The sequence below is a fragment of the Microcaecilia unicolor genome, unplaced genomic scaffold (assembly GCF_901765095.1).
Source record: "Microcaecilia unicolor unplaced genomic scaffold, aMicUni1.1, whole genome shotgun sequence".
In the NCBI taxonomy this organism is placed as follows: domain Eukaryota; kingdom Metazoa; phylum Chordata; class Amphibia; order Gymnophiona; family Siphonopidae; genus Microcaecilia; species Microcaecilia unicolor.
The window spans coordinates 142,889-158,571 of NW_021962958.1; the positions used below are offsets into that span (position 1 = coordinate 142,889).

The following is a 15,683-nucleotide window of genomic DNA, read 5'->3' on the forward strand; positions in this document are numbered from 1 at the left end:
CAAGGTTCAAAAAGGAAATATACCTGGTTGGACTTATTGCCCATGGCTGTGCTACAGTTAAGGTGTCATCCAAGTACAAAGTTGCAGATAACACCTTTTCAATTACATACAGGACGAGACCCTAGAGGGGTACCTGTAAAAGAAATTGATACCGGCTTTGACGGTATAACTAATTATTGGAAACAAATAAATCCAATAATAAATTTAACCAGAGACATGGCAATTTGTAAATCAAAGGAAGTTCCTAATATGACTTTTTCTTCATCTTTTTCAGTGGGTCAAAAGGTCCTTCGAAAGAACTTCACACATAAGACCTGGAAGGACCCAATTTACGTGGGACCATTTGAAATAAAAGAGCTAACTCGCACAGCAGCAAAATTGTCAGACCATAGCACCTGGATACATCTATCTGATTTACGCAAGGCTCCTGATCCAGGACCACCTGAAACTACCATTGTACCCCCAGAAGGCGTTGATTAGCAACATCATCAGTGCAAAAGAATTATGAAGGTTTTTGTAATTTGTTTGCTGGTAGGACTTACTTATGGACTCAATACATATGTTGAGAGAATTCAACATGCCTCAAAGACTCTTAATCTGACTAACTGTATTGTTTGCACTCCACTTCTCACTTCTGTAACTACCATTCCAGCACATGTTCATCCTTATTCTATGATTAAGCTGCAAGGTATTCATAACTGTTTCAGTAATGGTACCTGTTATTTGGGTCTGGATCATGAGCACAGGCAATATTGGACCAATGTTACTGCTCAACGCCTACCTTCTTTGTTTGCTCATACTATTCCTGCACTGAACTATTGGTGTCTGATAAATTCTAGTTCACTTCAGGGTAAGATACCTAATGTTTTATGTAATTATACTTATGACATACAATCCCGAAATTGGACTGTGTTACAGGGATCCTATGTCATAAATCAGACTGCAACATCTATAGCCTGTGCTAACAAAATAACTTGTAACCGGACACTGACAACCTCTTATGTGACCTCTACTAACCTTACTCTCACAAATTTGACTTTCTTCTTTTCATTATGTCAATTTAATGCCTCTTCTATACAAGCCATTACTGCTGTGCCTACTGCTTGTTCTTCAGTTAAGGAATCAAATAACCCTATTTTTCCTTTTTCTCAAACCTATGCTTTATATCATAACCTAACTTCTCTACAGTCTTTACGGTTAGGGGATTATTTGTTATGTGATAATATCCTGTACACTTATCTTCTATCATGTTATAAGTTCTGCACTCTTGTTCAACTAAATTTATTTGATTTGATCATTCCATTAAATGACACATCACATAGTTCTAATAGTCAGAGACGACGTAAAAGAGATGTTTCAAGTACCTCCTTTAGTACTTTAACAGGAGATGATCAAGCTTTACAATTAGCATTAGATTATATTAACAGTACTTATCCTATGACCAAGAAACGTTTAGATGCCTTGTCAGCCACTGGATGGATTCCATTTGCAGGATCTGCCATTGCAGCTGAAATGGGTATGTCAATCAGACGCTTACAATCACTATTACATGTTGTAACACATGAATTAGACATAGCTATAGCAGCACTTCAAGAGGAAATTGATGATACAGCGAGATATGCAATGCACACACGCATGGCAGTTGATTTTATGTCGGCCTAATCTGGAGGAGTATGCGGCATAGTGAATGATACATCGTGTTGTTCAGTTATTAGAAATCAATCAATAATTGTAAGAAATGCAATGAAACGTATTGTTGACTTAGCAAAATTATCAAGTCAAGATTATGAAGGTATTTTGGATACCTCATGGTGGGAATCAGTAAAAGGATGGTTTGGAGGCTTAGGCCCATGGTTAAAGGGTCTTGTAACATTTGCAATTGTATTTATAGTAGTATTATTGCTACTGGCTTGTCTAGTTCCTTGCTGTATGAAAATGTGTGGTAATATATTGACAAAAGTAACAACCACAACCATGATCTCACAAAAACAAAATGTAAACATAACCCAGATCAATCAGGATTTGATTGAGACAAAAGAAATACACAATGTGTATGCTAGAGTATCTCTAGTGAAAAAACAGCACTTGACAGAAACTGTTTCCTAGTGACGACGGCCTTGTGAAAAAGAGTAATGTGACATTATACATCTTAAACAAGCTCAAACATGCTAGAGAAACTATTGGTGCATAATATTGTGAACACTGTCAACAGTGTTCAAGGGAGGTTTGTATATAATTGGCAATACAAAATGGAGAGAAAGAAAAGAAAATGGTTGCTGGAAAAGCAAGCTACAATTATAACTGACCTTGTACAGAAGGTGCAGGGCATGCAGAATGAACATGTGAGCATGACTCATAAGGAAAAAATTAGATTGGCAAGAGAACTAAACGTGTGGTTGAAACTTTAGCAGATAAGGAAAAAAGGAGTGAAAGGAAAGTAGACGCCAGATGGCTTTTGTAAGATTCATGATTCCCATAAAGAATAAAGCATTGTGTGCAAAGAAGGAGAGGAGGAAAAGAAAAAAAAAAGGTGTATATAAGCTAGAGGAGAAATGTATTAGTAAGCAACTTCATCTCTGTACTGGATGAGATGGTTCCTGTATACTTGCTTCCTATGTAACATTATTACATAGCTCTGCCATGGCATTGGCAGTTGAATAAAAAGAAAAAATTCTACAATTTATGTTTCTCTGTATATACATTTATTGGGATTTGTAACTTTATTGGGACTGATTTGCTGGATAATTTCAACAAAGTCCTTGTGCTCAAAGCTGGGCACCAGAATCAGCACTAAGAGCTGTTCTGTAAAGGGCGCTTGGTACGGAATGCACTTTATAGAATACTAGTTTTGCATGGATCTTTCCAGTGCTTACATTTGGGCACCATTTACTGAATCCAGCCCATACTGTAGGTTTAAATAAGGTGTTGATTTCAGCAAGGGCTTTACACCACGGATTTCAGGAATCATTCTCCTTAAGCCCATGTAGTTCATTTCCACCTCCAAACTGAAACCAAATTAAAATTGTGACCTTACTACTTACTTGGTTGCACTTACACATGTAGGTTTGTTAAATGGGGCACCACTTCCACATATATGTGCAACAATGGCGTAGCCAGGAATTGTTAACAGGGAGTGCACCCCCCTTATACCCCCCCCCCCCCAGTACCTTAAAATCACCTCTGCTCTGTTCCAGTCTTCGCCCAGGCAGCATCAGCAGCACTTATAGGCTGCCTGCAGCCTGCACCAGGACTTTCTCTCTGAATGGTCCTGCCCATTACAAAACAGGAAATTGTGTCAGAAGCGACGGGACCGTTCAGAGAGAAAGTCCTGGTGCAGGCTGCAGGCAGCCTATAAGTGCCGCTGCCACTGCCCGAGCATAAACTGGAGGAAGATGATTTTAAGGCACAGAGGGTTGGGGGGGGGGGGGGTCTGACAGGGAGTACGTGTGCAACACATGCACTTGGAATAAATACATTACTGAAGTGTGACACCTCTGTGTGGAAGCTGCTGGGTTTAAGCCATTCATTTTTATCATGTGTATATTTCTAAAAAGGCTGGTTCTGCTGCATGTGCTGGCACAATGAAGATACATACCTGTAGCAGGTATTCTCTGAGGATAGCAGGCTCCACATTCTCATGTGTGGGTCATCGTCTGCGACGGCCCAGGAGACCGGAACTTTTCTTCAGAAAAAAAAACAGAAGTTTTGAGAGGCCTGAATGCACCGCGCATGCGCGAGCCACTTCCCGCCCGCAACGCGAGCGTGACTGAACTAGTTATATAGAAAGCAAACAAGATAAAAGCAGACAACTCCAACGGGGAGGAGGGAGGGTTGTAAGAATATGGAGCCTGCTGCACTCGGAGAATACCTGCTGCAGGTATGTATCTTCATTTTCTCCGAGGACAAGCAGGCTCCATATTCTTACGTGTGGGGTATCCCTAGCACCCAGGCTCACTCAAAACAATGAACATTGGTCAATTGAGCCCCGCAACAGCGAGGACATAACCGAGATTGACCTGAAAACAAACACAACTAAGTCAGAGTGCAGCCTGGAACAGAACAGAAATGGGGTGGAGTTGGATTCTAAACCCCAAACAGATTCTGTAACACCGACTGCCCAAACCAACTATCGTGTTGGGTATCCTGCTGCAGGCAGTAATGAGATGTGAATGTGTGGACCAATGACCATGTTGCAGCTTTGCAAATTTCTTCAATGGAGGCTGACTTTAAGTGAGCCACTGACACAGCCATGGCCCGAACATTGTGAGCCGTGACATGGCCCTCCAAAGTCAGCTCAGCTTGGGCATAAGTGAAGGAAATGCAATCTGCCAGCCAATTGGAGATGGTGCGTTTTCCGATGGCAACTCCAATCTTGTTGGGATCAAAAGAAACAAACAACTGGGCGGACTGTCGATAGGGCTTTGTCCACTCCACGTAAAAGGCCAATGCTCTCTTACAGTCCAAGGTGTGCAACTTGTCCTCACCAGGGCAGGTGTGTGGACGGGGAAAAAATGTTGGCAAGACAATTGACTGGTTCAGATGGAACTCCAACACCACCTTCGGCAAGAACTTAGGATGAGTGCGGAGGACTACTCTGTTATGATGAAATTTAATATAAGGCGCATGGGCTACCAGGGCTTGGAGCTCACTGACTATACGAGCTGAAGTAACAGCCACCAAGAAAATGGCCTTCCAGGTCAAATACATCAGATGGCAGGAATTCAGTGGCTGAAAAGGAGCTTTCATCAGCTGGGTGAGAACGACGTTGAGGTCCCAGGACACTGGTGGAGGTTTGACAGGGGGCTTTGACAAAAGCAAACCTCTCATAAAGCGAACAACAAAGGCTGTCCAGAGATAGGCTGATGATGATAAGCACTGATTGCACTAAGATGGACCCTTACTGAGTTAGTCTTAAGACCAGACTCTGATAAGTGTAGAAGGTATTCAAGCAGGGTTCGTGTAGGACAAGAAAAAGGATCTAGGGCCTTACTGTCACACCAGACGGCAAACCTCCTCCATTTAAAAGAATAACTCTTTTTCGTGCAATCTTTCCTGGAAGCAAGCAAGACTCGAGAGACACCCTCTGACAGACCTAAAGAGGCAACCTCTAAGTTCTCAACATCCAGGCCGTGAGAGCCAGAGACTGGAGGTTGGGATGTAGAAGCGACCCCTCGTTCTGAGTGATGAGGGTTGGAAAATACTCCAATCTCCACGGTTCTTCGGAGGACAAGTCCAGAAGAAGAGGGAACCATATCTGACGGGGCCAGAAAGGTGCTATCAGAATCATGGTTCCGCGGTCTTGCCTGAGTTTCAGCAAAGTCTTCCCTACTAAAGGTATGGGAGGATACACATACAGAAGGCCTGTCCCACAATGTAGGAGAAAGGCATCTGATGCTAGTCTGTCGTGGGCCTGAAGCCTGGAATAGAATTGAAGTACCTTGTGATTGGTCTGAGTGGCAAAAAGATCCACCGAGGGGGTGCCCCACGCTCGGAAGATCTTTTGGACAACGTCCATGTTCTACGACCACTCGTGAGGTTGCATTATCCTGCTCAACTTGTCAGCCAGACTGTTGTTTACGCCAGACAGATACGTGGCTTGGAGAATCATGCTGTGCTGATGCGCCCAAAGCCACATCCGGACGGCTTCCTGACACAGAGGGCGAGATCCGGTGCCCCCCTGCTTGTTGGTGTAATACATCGCAACCTGATTGTCTGTCTGAATTAGGATAATTTGGTTGGACAGCCGGTCCCTGAAAGCCTTTAGAGCGTTCCAGATCGTTTGCAATTCCAGGAGGTTGATCTGAAGACCTTTTTCCTGGAAGGACCAAGCTCCTTGAGTGTGAAGCCCATCTACATGAGCTCCCCACCCCAGGAGGGATGCATCCGTCGTCAGCACTTTTTGTGGCTGAGGAATTTGGAATGGACGTCCCAAGGTCAGATTGGAGCGAATGGTCCACCACTGTAGGGAATTGCAAAAATCGGTGGAAAGATGGATGACATCCTCTAGATCCCCTGTAGCCTGACACCACTGGGAAGCTAGGGTCCATTGAGCTGATCTCATATGTAGACATGCCATGGGAGTCACATGAACTGTGGAGGCCATGTGGCCGAGAAACCTCAACATTTGCCGAACTGTGATCTGTTGAGATGTTCAAGCCGAGGACACTAAGGCTAGAAGATTGTCCGCCCTTGCCTGGGGGAGATAAGCTCGAGACGTCCTTGTGTTCAATAGAGCTCCTATGAATTCCAATTTCTGAACTGGAACTAGGTGGGACTTGGGATAATTTATTACAAACCCCAGCAGTTCGAGCAGTTGAATAGTAATCTGCATGGATTGTAGAACTCCTGCCTCCGTGATGTTCTTTACCAGCCAATTGTTGAGATAAGGGAATACATGCATTCCCAGTCTGTGTAGCGATGCTGCGACAACTGCCAAGCCCTTTGTAAAGACCCTGGGCGCAGATGCTAGACCAAAGGGCAGCGCGCAGTACTGAAAGTGCTGAGTTCCCAGACGAAATCGAAGGTACTTCCTGTGAGCTGGAAGATCTGAGATGTGAGTATAGGCGTCCTTTAAGTCCAGAGAGCATAGCCAATCGTTTTCCTGAATCATGGGAAGAAGGGTGCCCAGGGAAAGCATCCTGAATTTTTCTCGGACTAGATATTTGTTCAGGGCCCTTAGGTATAGGATGGGAAGCATCCCCCCGGTTTTCTTTTGCACAAGGAAGTACCTGGAATAGAATCCCAGCCCTTCTTCCCCTGGTGGAATGGGTTTGACCGCATTGGCCTTTAGAAGGGCGGAGAGGTCCTCTGCAAATACCTGCTTGTGCTGGGAGCTGAAGGATTGAGCTCCTGGTGGGCAATTTGGAGGTTTTGATTCCAGATTGAGAGCGTATCCTAAACGGACTATTTGAAGAACCCACCTGTCGGAGGTTAGAAGAGGCCACCTTTGGTGAAAAAATATCAACCTCCCCCCAACAGGCAGACCGTCCGGCACGGATACTCTTACCTCAGCTATGGTGCTCTGGAGCCAGTCAAAAACCCGTTCCTTGTTTTTGCTGGGGAACTGGAGGGGCCTTCGGCGCACGCCGCTGACGAGAGCGAGCCTGCTGGGAGCAAGCCTGAACAGGCTGTTGAGAGGCAGGAGTGTACCTACGCCTATTATAGGAATAGGGAGCACTCCTCCTCCCTCCAAAAAACCTCCTAGAGGAGGAGGTAGTAGCAGAAGGCGTCCGGCGGGAGAGAGAATCCATAGCATCATATGCTTCTTGAGGGTATCGACCATATCCTCAACCTTCTCTCCAAAAAGGTTATCCCCCCAGCAAGGAACATCCGCCATTCGCTGCTGGGTCTTCTGATCCAGGTCCGAGACACGCAGCCATGAGAGTCTGCACATCATGATACCCTGAGCAGCTACTCAGGATGCGGTATCAAAAATGTTGTAAGCCCCCCTGGCCAGGAATTTGCGACACGCCTTCTGCTGTCTGGCCACCTAGTGAAAAGGTTCAGCAAGCTCTGGAGGAAGAGCTTCAACTAAACTGGACAGTTGCTTAACCGAGTTCCGTAAGTGAATGCTGGTGTACAGTTGGTATGTTTGGATCTTGGCGGCGAGCATTCCAGCCTGATACATACGCCTCCCAAAAGAATCCAAGGTCCTATACTCTCTGCCCGGGGGGCACCGATGCATAGTCTCTAGTACTCTTGGCTCTCCTGAGAGCAGAGTCCACCACCATAGAATCGTGAGGCAGTTGGGCCTTCACCATCACAGGCTCACCATGGACTCTGTACTGGGATTCGGACTTCTTGTTGACAACTGAATTAGAGAGAGGGCAAGACCAATTCCGCAACATCACTTCCCTGAGTGTATTGTGCAGGGGGGCCGTTGCAACCTCTGCAGGCGAAGGATAATCCAGGACCTTGAACATCTCAGCCCATGGAATGTCCTTAGACATTTCCCACACAGAAGATGAAAAAGAAAGGCTCTCAGGTGGAGACTGTCTAACTTCAATAGGCAGAGTAGGATCAGAAGGAAGCCCCTGGGAGTCTTCTTCCGAAAAATACCTGGGGTCTTCCTCCTCTCCCCATGAATGCTCCTCTTTGATGTTGGACAAAAGCTCTCGAAGAGCAGCCCGAACCCGAGCCTGTCTTGACTTCAAGGACCGATGTCCTCACGGGGGATGTCAAGAAGTCGACTCCTGCCTGGACTCCGGCGAAGCTTCCTCCACCGAAGTCGAAGGAGAGTCAACCCGGGTGGTAACCGGCTCCGGTACCGCAAGCGGTACCAAAGGTGGGGACCTCCTCACAGGAGATGGGCCAGATCCCGTCTCAGCAGTAGGTACGGGAGGCGCAAGCACCTCCGGTACCGAAGCAGACTGACGGAGCAGTCCTTCCAGAAGCTCTGGAAGAATGGCCCAAAGACGCTCATTGAGAGCTGCCATCGGAAAAGGCTGCAGGGCCGGTGCAGGAGTCGGTGCCAGAATCTGAAGGGGCTCGAGAGCCGGTACCAGGCTGCCGGACGACCGACGCATAGGCACCTCCTGAATGGAGGGTTAGCGGTCCTTCCGGCACCGACACTTCTCGGGTGCCGACTCCCTCGGCTCCCCGAAGCTCGGTACCGTAAGGAGGAGATCAATGACAGTGCTTCTTCGCCTTAGCTCGACGCCCGTCACTGACATTCCTCGGTACCGATGAGGAGGACTTGGAATCCTCACGCCTCCTCGGGGCCGGGTCCGACGAAGGTCAGTCTCGGGGGGCCTGCATAGCAGTAGGCCTCGAGACAGGTGGAGACCCGCTCGATGCCTCGCTGCTCCCAGCTCGAAGTAGTCTTTCAGCAGCCATTACCTGGACTCTCGGTGCTGCTTCCCTCGACGTCGACGCTGCCAACCTTGGTACCGATGTCAATGCCAACGTCGAAGGACCGGCCCAATCTGGGAAAAGCCGCTCACGCTGAGTCTCTTGAGCTATCTGGGTCCGCTTTTTCATCAACTTGCACAGCTTACAAGCAGCCGGAAGATGATCGGGCCCAAGACAGTGAAGGCACCATGCGTGGGTGTTGGTACTCGAGATGGTCCGGTTGCAGCAAATACAGCGCTTGAAGCCGCTGGGAGTCCTCGATGTCATGGACGGAAAAATAGCATCCGCGAAATTAAACGGCTCAATTGTGCCAAAGGAAAAGGCACAGGAAAAAAAGGGAAAAACACGACTGAGCGGCCTGAGGGCGGCCGCAAACGGAAAAAGAAAGGAAACTTCCAACCGGGCAGAAAACTAAAAAATAAAGGAACAACTTTTTTTTTTAGTTTTTATTTTGAAGGAGAAAAAAGAAAAAAGAAGAAAAGGGCACGTAAAACGCAAAAAAATCACGGTCTCCTGAGCGAAAAACGAAGGAGAGCAGTCCGAAAACAACTCTCCTCAATCGCGGAAAAAAAGAAACTAGTTCAGTCACGCTCACATCGCGGGCGGGAAGCGGCTCGCGCATGCACTGTGCGTTTGGGCCCGCGCTGGCGAGCCTCTCAAAACTTCTCTTTTTTTCTGAAGAAAAGTTCCGGTCTCCTGGGCCATCGCGGATGACAACCCACACGTAAAAATATGGAGCCTTCTTGTCCTCGGAGAAATACAAGTACACTCCTGCAGGCATTTTAGAAAGGGCTCTGTGTCGGAAGAGCCTTTTCTAAAATACCATCAGAACTGAGCACATCCTGAGCACATCCCGACATGGGCATTTCAGTTCTAATCTCTACATTCTATGTAAAATGAGGCTGTAAACCTGACTAGCAGACGTTTGCTATTGTAGGATGGGTTAGATATTATAATCTCTAAGGAGCTGTAGAATAGACTACTATTATTATACAAGAAAACTGCTTTAAACTGCCCCCTGAACTCATGGTCTTCTCAGTGCCTCAAAAAACGGGAAAAAGTAGGGTTGGAGGATGGATCTTTCATCGTAGGACACTGGATGCCGATACACTGTTTAGTTCTCACAAACAGTGTTTACTGGCCAAATAGCTGGGATCTTCTCAGTGCCTGCCAGCTTATTTAACTATGTCGCAACCTCCATATGTGACCCTTGTATCCTGCTACTGGCCAAGGGACAACATTTTATAATGAAATAGACCTACCAAAAAGGACTGAGGTTGTCAGGAGAATCAAAATCAGCCGCTTGTGTTGATACATTTTCCTGTAAATAAGTAAAAAGAAAAAGTTTGAGAAAAGAAAGCATCCTAATTGACCCTTTCAGGTTGAGGGGTGGAGGGGTAGCATTGTATATTAACGAGAGCCTTGAATCAAATAGATTGAAAATTCTGCAGGAAACAAAACACTCCTTGGAATCACTGTGGATTGAAATTCCATGTGCAAAGGGGAAAAGGATAGTGATAGGAGTGTACTACCGTCCGCCTGGCCAGGACGAACAGACGGATGCGGAAATGTTAAAGGAAATCAGGGACGCAAACAAACTGGGCAACACAATAATAATGGGGGATTTCAATTACCCGCATATAGACTGGGTTAATGTAACATCTGTACACGCAAGGGACATAAGATTTCTTGATGAAATCAAGGACAGCTTCATGGAACAGCTAGTTCAGGAGCCGACAAGAGAAGGAAAAACACTAGACTTAGTCCTTAGTGGTGCTCATGATCTAGTGCAGGGGGTAACGATACGAGGGCCGCTTGATAACAGTGATCATAATATGATCGGTTTTGATATTGGCATTGAAGGAAGTGAATCTAGGAAATCAAGTACGCTAGCGTTTAACTATAGAAAAGGTGATTACGACAAAATGAGAAAAATGGTGAAAAAAAGACTGAAAGGAGCAGCTCGCAGAGTAAAAAACTTGCATCAGGTGTGGATGCTGTTTAAAAACACCATCCTGGAGGTTCAGGACAAATATATTCCACGTATTAGAAAAAAGGGAAAAAAGACTAAACGTCAGCCGGCGTGGCTAAACAGTAAGATAAAGGAAATCATTAGAGCCAAAAAACAATCCTTCAGAAAGTGGAGAAGAGAACCAACTGAAAGTAACAGGATAGATCATAAGGAATGCCAAGCCAAATGCAAAGCGGAGATAAGGAGGGCAAAAAAGGACTTTGAGAAGAAATTAGCGTTGGAAGCAAAAATACATAGTAAAAATTTTTTTAGATACATTAAAAGCAGGAAACCGGCCAAAGAGTCGGTTGGGCCGCTGGACGAAAATGGTGTTAAAGGGGCGATCAAGGAGGACAAAGCCGTAGCGGAGAAATTAAATGAATTCTTTGCTTCGGTCTTCACCGAGGAGGATTTGGGGGGGACACCGGTGCCGGAAAGAATATTTGAAGCGGGGGAGTCGGAGAAACTAAACAAATTCTCTGTAACCTTGGAGGATGTAATGGGTCAGTTCAGCAAGCTGAAGAGTAGTAAATCACCGGGACCTGATGGTATTCATCCCAGAGTATTAATAGAACTAAAAAATGAACTTGCGGAGCTACTGTTAGAAATATGCAATCTGTCCCTAAAATCAAGTGTAGTACCGGAAGACTGGAGGGTAGCCAATGTTACTCCGATTTTTAAGAAGGGTTCCAGAGGAGATCCGGGAAATTATAGACCGGTGAGTCTGACGTCGGTGCCGGGCAAGATGGTGGAGGCTATTATTAAGAATAAAATTGCAGAGCATATACAAAAACATGGACTGATGAGACAAAGTCAGCACGGATTTAGTGAAGGGAAGTCTTGCCTCACCAATCTAATGCATTTTTTTGAGGGGGTAAGCAAACATGTGGACAATGGGGAGCCGGTTGATATTGTATATCTGGATTTTCAGAAGGCGTTTGACAAAGTGCCGCACGAAAGACTCCTGAAGAAATTGCAGAGTCATGGAATCGGAGGTAGGGTATTATTATGGATTAAGAACTGGTTGAAAGATAGGAAGCAGAGAGTAGGATTGCGTGGCCAGTATTCTCAGTGGAGGAGGGTAGTTAGTGGGGTCCCGCAGGGGTCTGTGCTGGGTCCGTTGCTTTTTAATGTATTTATAAATGACCTAGAGATGGGAATAACTAGTGAGGTAATTAAATTCGCCGATGACACAAAATTATTCAGGGTCGTCAAGTCGCAGGAGGAATGTGAACGATTACAGGAGGACCTTGCGAGACTGGGAGAATGGGCGTGCAAGTGGCAGATGAAGTTCAATGTTGACAAGTGCAAAGTGATGCATGTGGGTAAGAGGAACCCGAATTATAGCTACGTCTTGCAAGGTTCCACGTTAGGAGTTACGGATCAAGAAAGGGATCTGGGTGTCGTCGTCGATGATACGCTGAAACCTTCTGCTCAGTGTGCTGCTGCGGCTAGGAAAGCGAATAGAATGTTGGGTGTTATTAGGAAGGGTATGGAGTCCAGGTGTGCGGATGTTATAATGCCGTTGTATCGCTCCATGGTGCGACCGCACCTGGAGTATTGTGTTCAGTACTGGTCTCCGTATCTCAAAAAAGATATAGTAGAATTGGAAAAGGTACAGCGAAGGGCGACGAAAATGATAGTGGGGATGGGACGACTTTCCTATGAAGAGAGGCTGAGAAGGCTAGGGCTTTTCAGCTTGGAGAAGAGACGGCTGAGGGGAGATATGATAGAAGTGTATAAAATAATGAGTGGAATGGATCGGGTGGATGTGAAGCGACTGTTCACGCTATCCAAAAATACTAGGACTAGAGGGCATGAGTTGAAGCTACAGTGTGGTAAATTTAAAACGAATCGGAGAAAATGTTTCTTCACCCAACGTGTAATTAGACTCTGGAATTCGTTGCCGGAGAACGTGGTACGGGCGGTTAGCTTGACGGAGTTTAAAAAGGGGTTAGATAGATTCCTAAAGGACAAGTCCATAGACCGCTATTAAATGGACTTGGAAAAATTCCGCATTTTTAGGTATAACTTGTCTGGAATGTTTTTACGTTTGGGGAGCGTGCCAGGTGCCCTTGACCTGGATTGGCCACTGTCGGTGACAGGATGCTGGGCTAGATGGACCTTTGGTCTTTCCCAGTATGGCACTACTTATGTACTTATGTACTTATGAGGGAAGGGACTGAAACAAATATTTGGCGTAAAAGTTACTGTCATGTTTACACTTTTTAAACAAGTCATAAAGGCAGTCCAGCCCAGTGAAGGTCAATGAGGACATGAAACATGGCCAATAATATATATATTTAAATAACCTTTATCAGAGTTTTCAGGAGCTATTTCCAACACCGGTGACATCTGTCTACAGACGGCAGCTTTGTCAATGCATGAATAAGCAGTACAATCTTTTTTCTAAGAGGCAAACAGATGTTGTTGCCACTAATATACAGAGTGCAGTATATATCCAGGCCTATCACAAGGGGGAGGGGGGGGCTCAAGCAGGGCAATCATCATGGGCACCCTCTGCTCTTTTAAGTCAGTTTGGAGTCTGCACACACACCAGCCCTGAAGGTAAAAGGGCACCAAATGCAATCCAGACCCAGGGCGCCATTTTGCTCAACGAGTAAGTGCCAGCCATGGGACATTTTGACAGGGCATCGTGATTTGCAAAGTTCTCAGAGTCTTCACCATTATAAATTATTTATGCTTTCACCCTTTGCAGAAAAGCATGTGCCACACAAGCCCATAAAGGACAGGTACTGTTTTGTCCAGTGACTGCCCTGAACATGTGCCTTCATTTTTCATACTACAACTTTGGCCCTGAATACACTCTCATAGGCTCTTTTCAATGCAAATGGCTTTTTCCTGCTCTTAGCTCCAGAAAGCATTCAGGCTTAAGCAAATCAGGTCATGCTCCATCTACAAATCACTGACTCTGTCATATTGTAAGTCATAACTAGGCAGATGTACAATTTAAGTAGTGAAGGGAGTTGTTTTTTTCTTACATTTGTACCCCGCGCTTTCCCACTCAAAGCAGGTTCAATGCGGCTTACATATTATATACAGGTACTTATTTGTACCTGGGGCAATGGAGGGTTAAGTGACTTGCCCAGAGTCACAAGGAGCTGCCTGTGCCTGCAGTGGGAATCGAACCCAGTTCCCCAGGACCAAAGTTCACCACTCTAACCACTAGGCCAGTCCTCCACAATCAAATCATTCTCACTATACTCAACTTTTTTTTGTTGTTGTTACATTTGTACCCCGCGCTTTTCCACTCATGGCAGGCTCAATGCGGCTTACATGGGGCAACTTCAGAAAAAGCACATCCTTGTTATATCACGGTGGTCTAAATGATCAAAGTGCTTTAATAGGATCCTCAGATCAGCGTACCTGCCTCTATAATGGCTAATGGTTTTTATGAGCCAAGCATATTTCAAGAGGCAGTGCCACAATCCTCATCAATCCAAATTTTCGATTACTTATTTCTACATTATAATATGCTTGGCTCATAAAAACCATTAGCCATTATAGAGGCAGGTACGCTGATCTGAGGATCCTATTAAAATGCTTTGATCATTTAGACCGCCGTGACATAACAAGGATGTGCTTTTTATGAAGTTGAGTATAGTGAGAATGATGTTGTAAGTCACAGCAGCCTTGCACTACACAGAGATCCCTAAATGTTTAAGTAAATGGGTATAAAATGCAGTGGGAACTATTTTGCTTTGTATAAGTGAATAATCATTCTAGGTCCTTTCAATGAGTAGTGAGTGGTTCCTCCAGTACCTCTTTAACAGTAGTGCTGTAACAACCAGTAGAGTGAGGGACAGGCTTGGCATTCCAGATCCAGAGACGTACATCAGGCCTGTAGAGGACATGCATGATGCCAAGAATTAGTGTAACTTCCAACCAGACCAGCAGACCACCCCACAAGCTCACTCCCATGGGTTCTACTACACACAGACAGTGCCTTGTACATTTTTCACATTCTACTGTCTAAAAAATACAATTCAAAATGCATTGAAGTTGGAGTTTCCCTGATCTACAAATCTTAGTCTACACTTTCAATGTGAAAGAAGAATCAAACCGACTCACCTGCAAATGCGCAGTACAGACTTCCCTCTCTGTCCCGCCCTCGCGTCAAGACGTGATGACGTCAGAGGGCGGAAGAGAGAGGGAAACAGAGTCAGACTGTCGGATGCTGCCGCTGGAGTCTGGAAATGAACATCGCGCGCACCAACCTCCACCCTCCCCCCCATCCCCGCCGCCGCTCCTGCCCCCCTCCGTATCGGGCCCCCTGCACTGACCTGACAGCGCCTCTCACCTCCGTCTGGAAGCGCTGCAGGCAGCAGCAGAGCGATCTGCTGCTGCCTGTAGCATTTTCACACGGATGTGAGAGGCGCTGTCAGGTCAGTGCCGGGGGCCCGGCATAGAAGGGGGAGGGAGCGGTGGCGAGTAGGGTAGCTGGACATGGGGGGAGGGCAGGGGGAGAGGGCATGGTTGCTGGACATGGGGTGAGAGCAGGGCAGAGAGGAGGGTTGCTGGACATGGGGGGAGGGCAGGGTTGGTGGACGGGGGAGGGGAGGAGGCCAAGGGAAACAGGAGGATTGCTGGATATGGGGGGAGGATCGGTGGACGGAGTGAGGCCAGGGGACAGAGGAGGGCTGCTGGACATGGGGGGAGGGCAGGGGAGAGAGGATGGTTGCTGGAAGGGGGGGAGGCCAGGGATACAGGATGGCTGCTGGACATGGGGGGAGGGCGGGGAGACAGCAGGGTTACTGGACATGGATCGGGGGAGGGGAGGGCAGGGGAGAGAGGAGGTTTG

The 15,683-nt window shown here is 46.4% G+C and overlaps 1 protein-coding gene across 1 annotated transcript in view; it reads right to left on the minus strand.

The window, feature by feature from the left end:
- Positions 1–15,683, minus strand: part of LOC115458693 — a 93,477-nt gene that overhangs the window by 60,693 nt on the left and 17,101 nt on the right. Inside the window, exons 3-4 of the mRNA XM_030188521.1 lie at positions 14,645–14,723; positions 10,113–10,171 (exon numbers count right to left, since the gene is read on the minus strand). Coding sequence (XP_030044381.1) covers positions 10,113–10,171; positions 14,645–14,723 — 138 coding nt within the window. The remainder of the gene's footprint in view (positions 1–10,112; positions 10,172–14,644; positions 14,724–15,683) is intronic.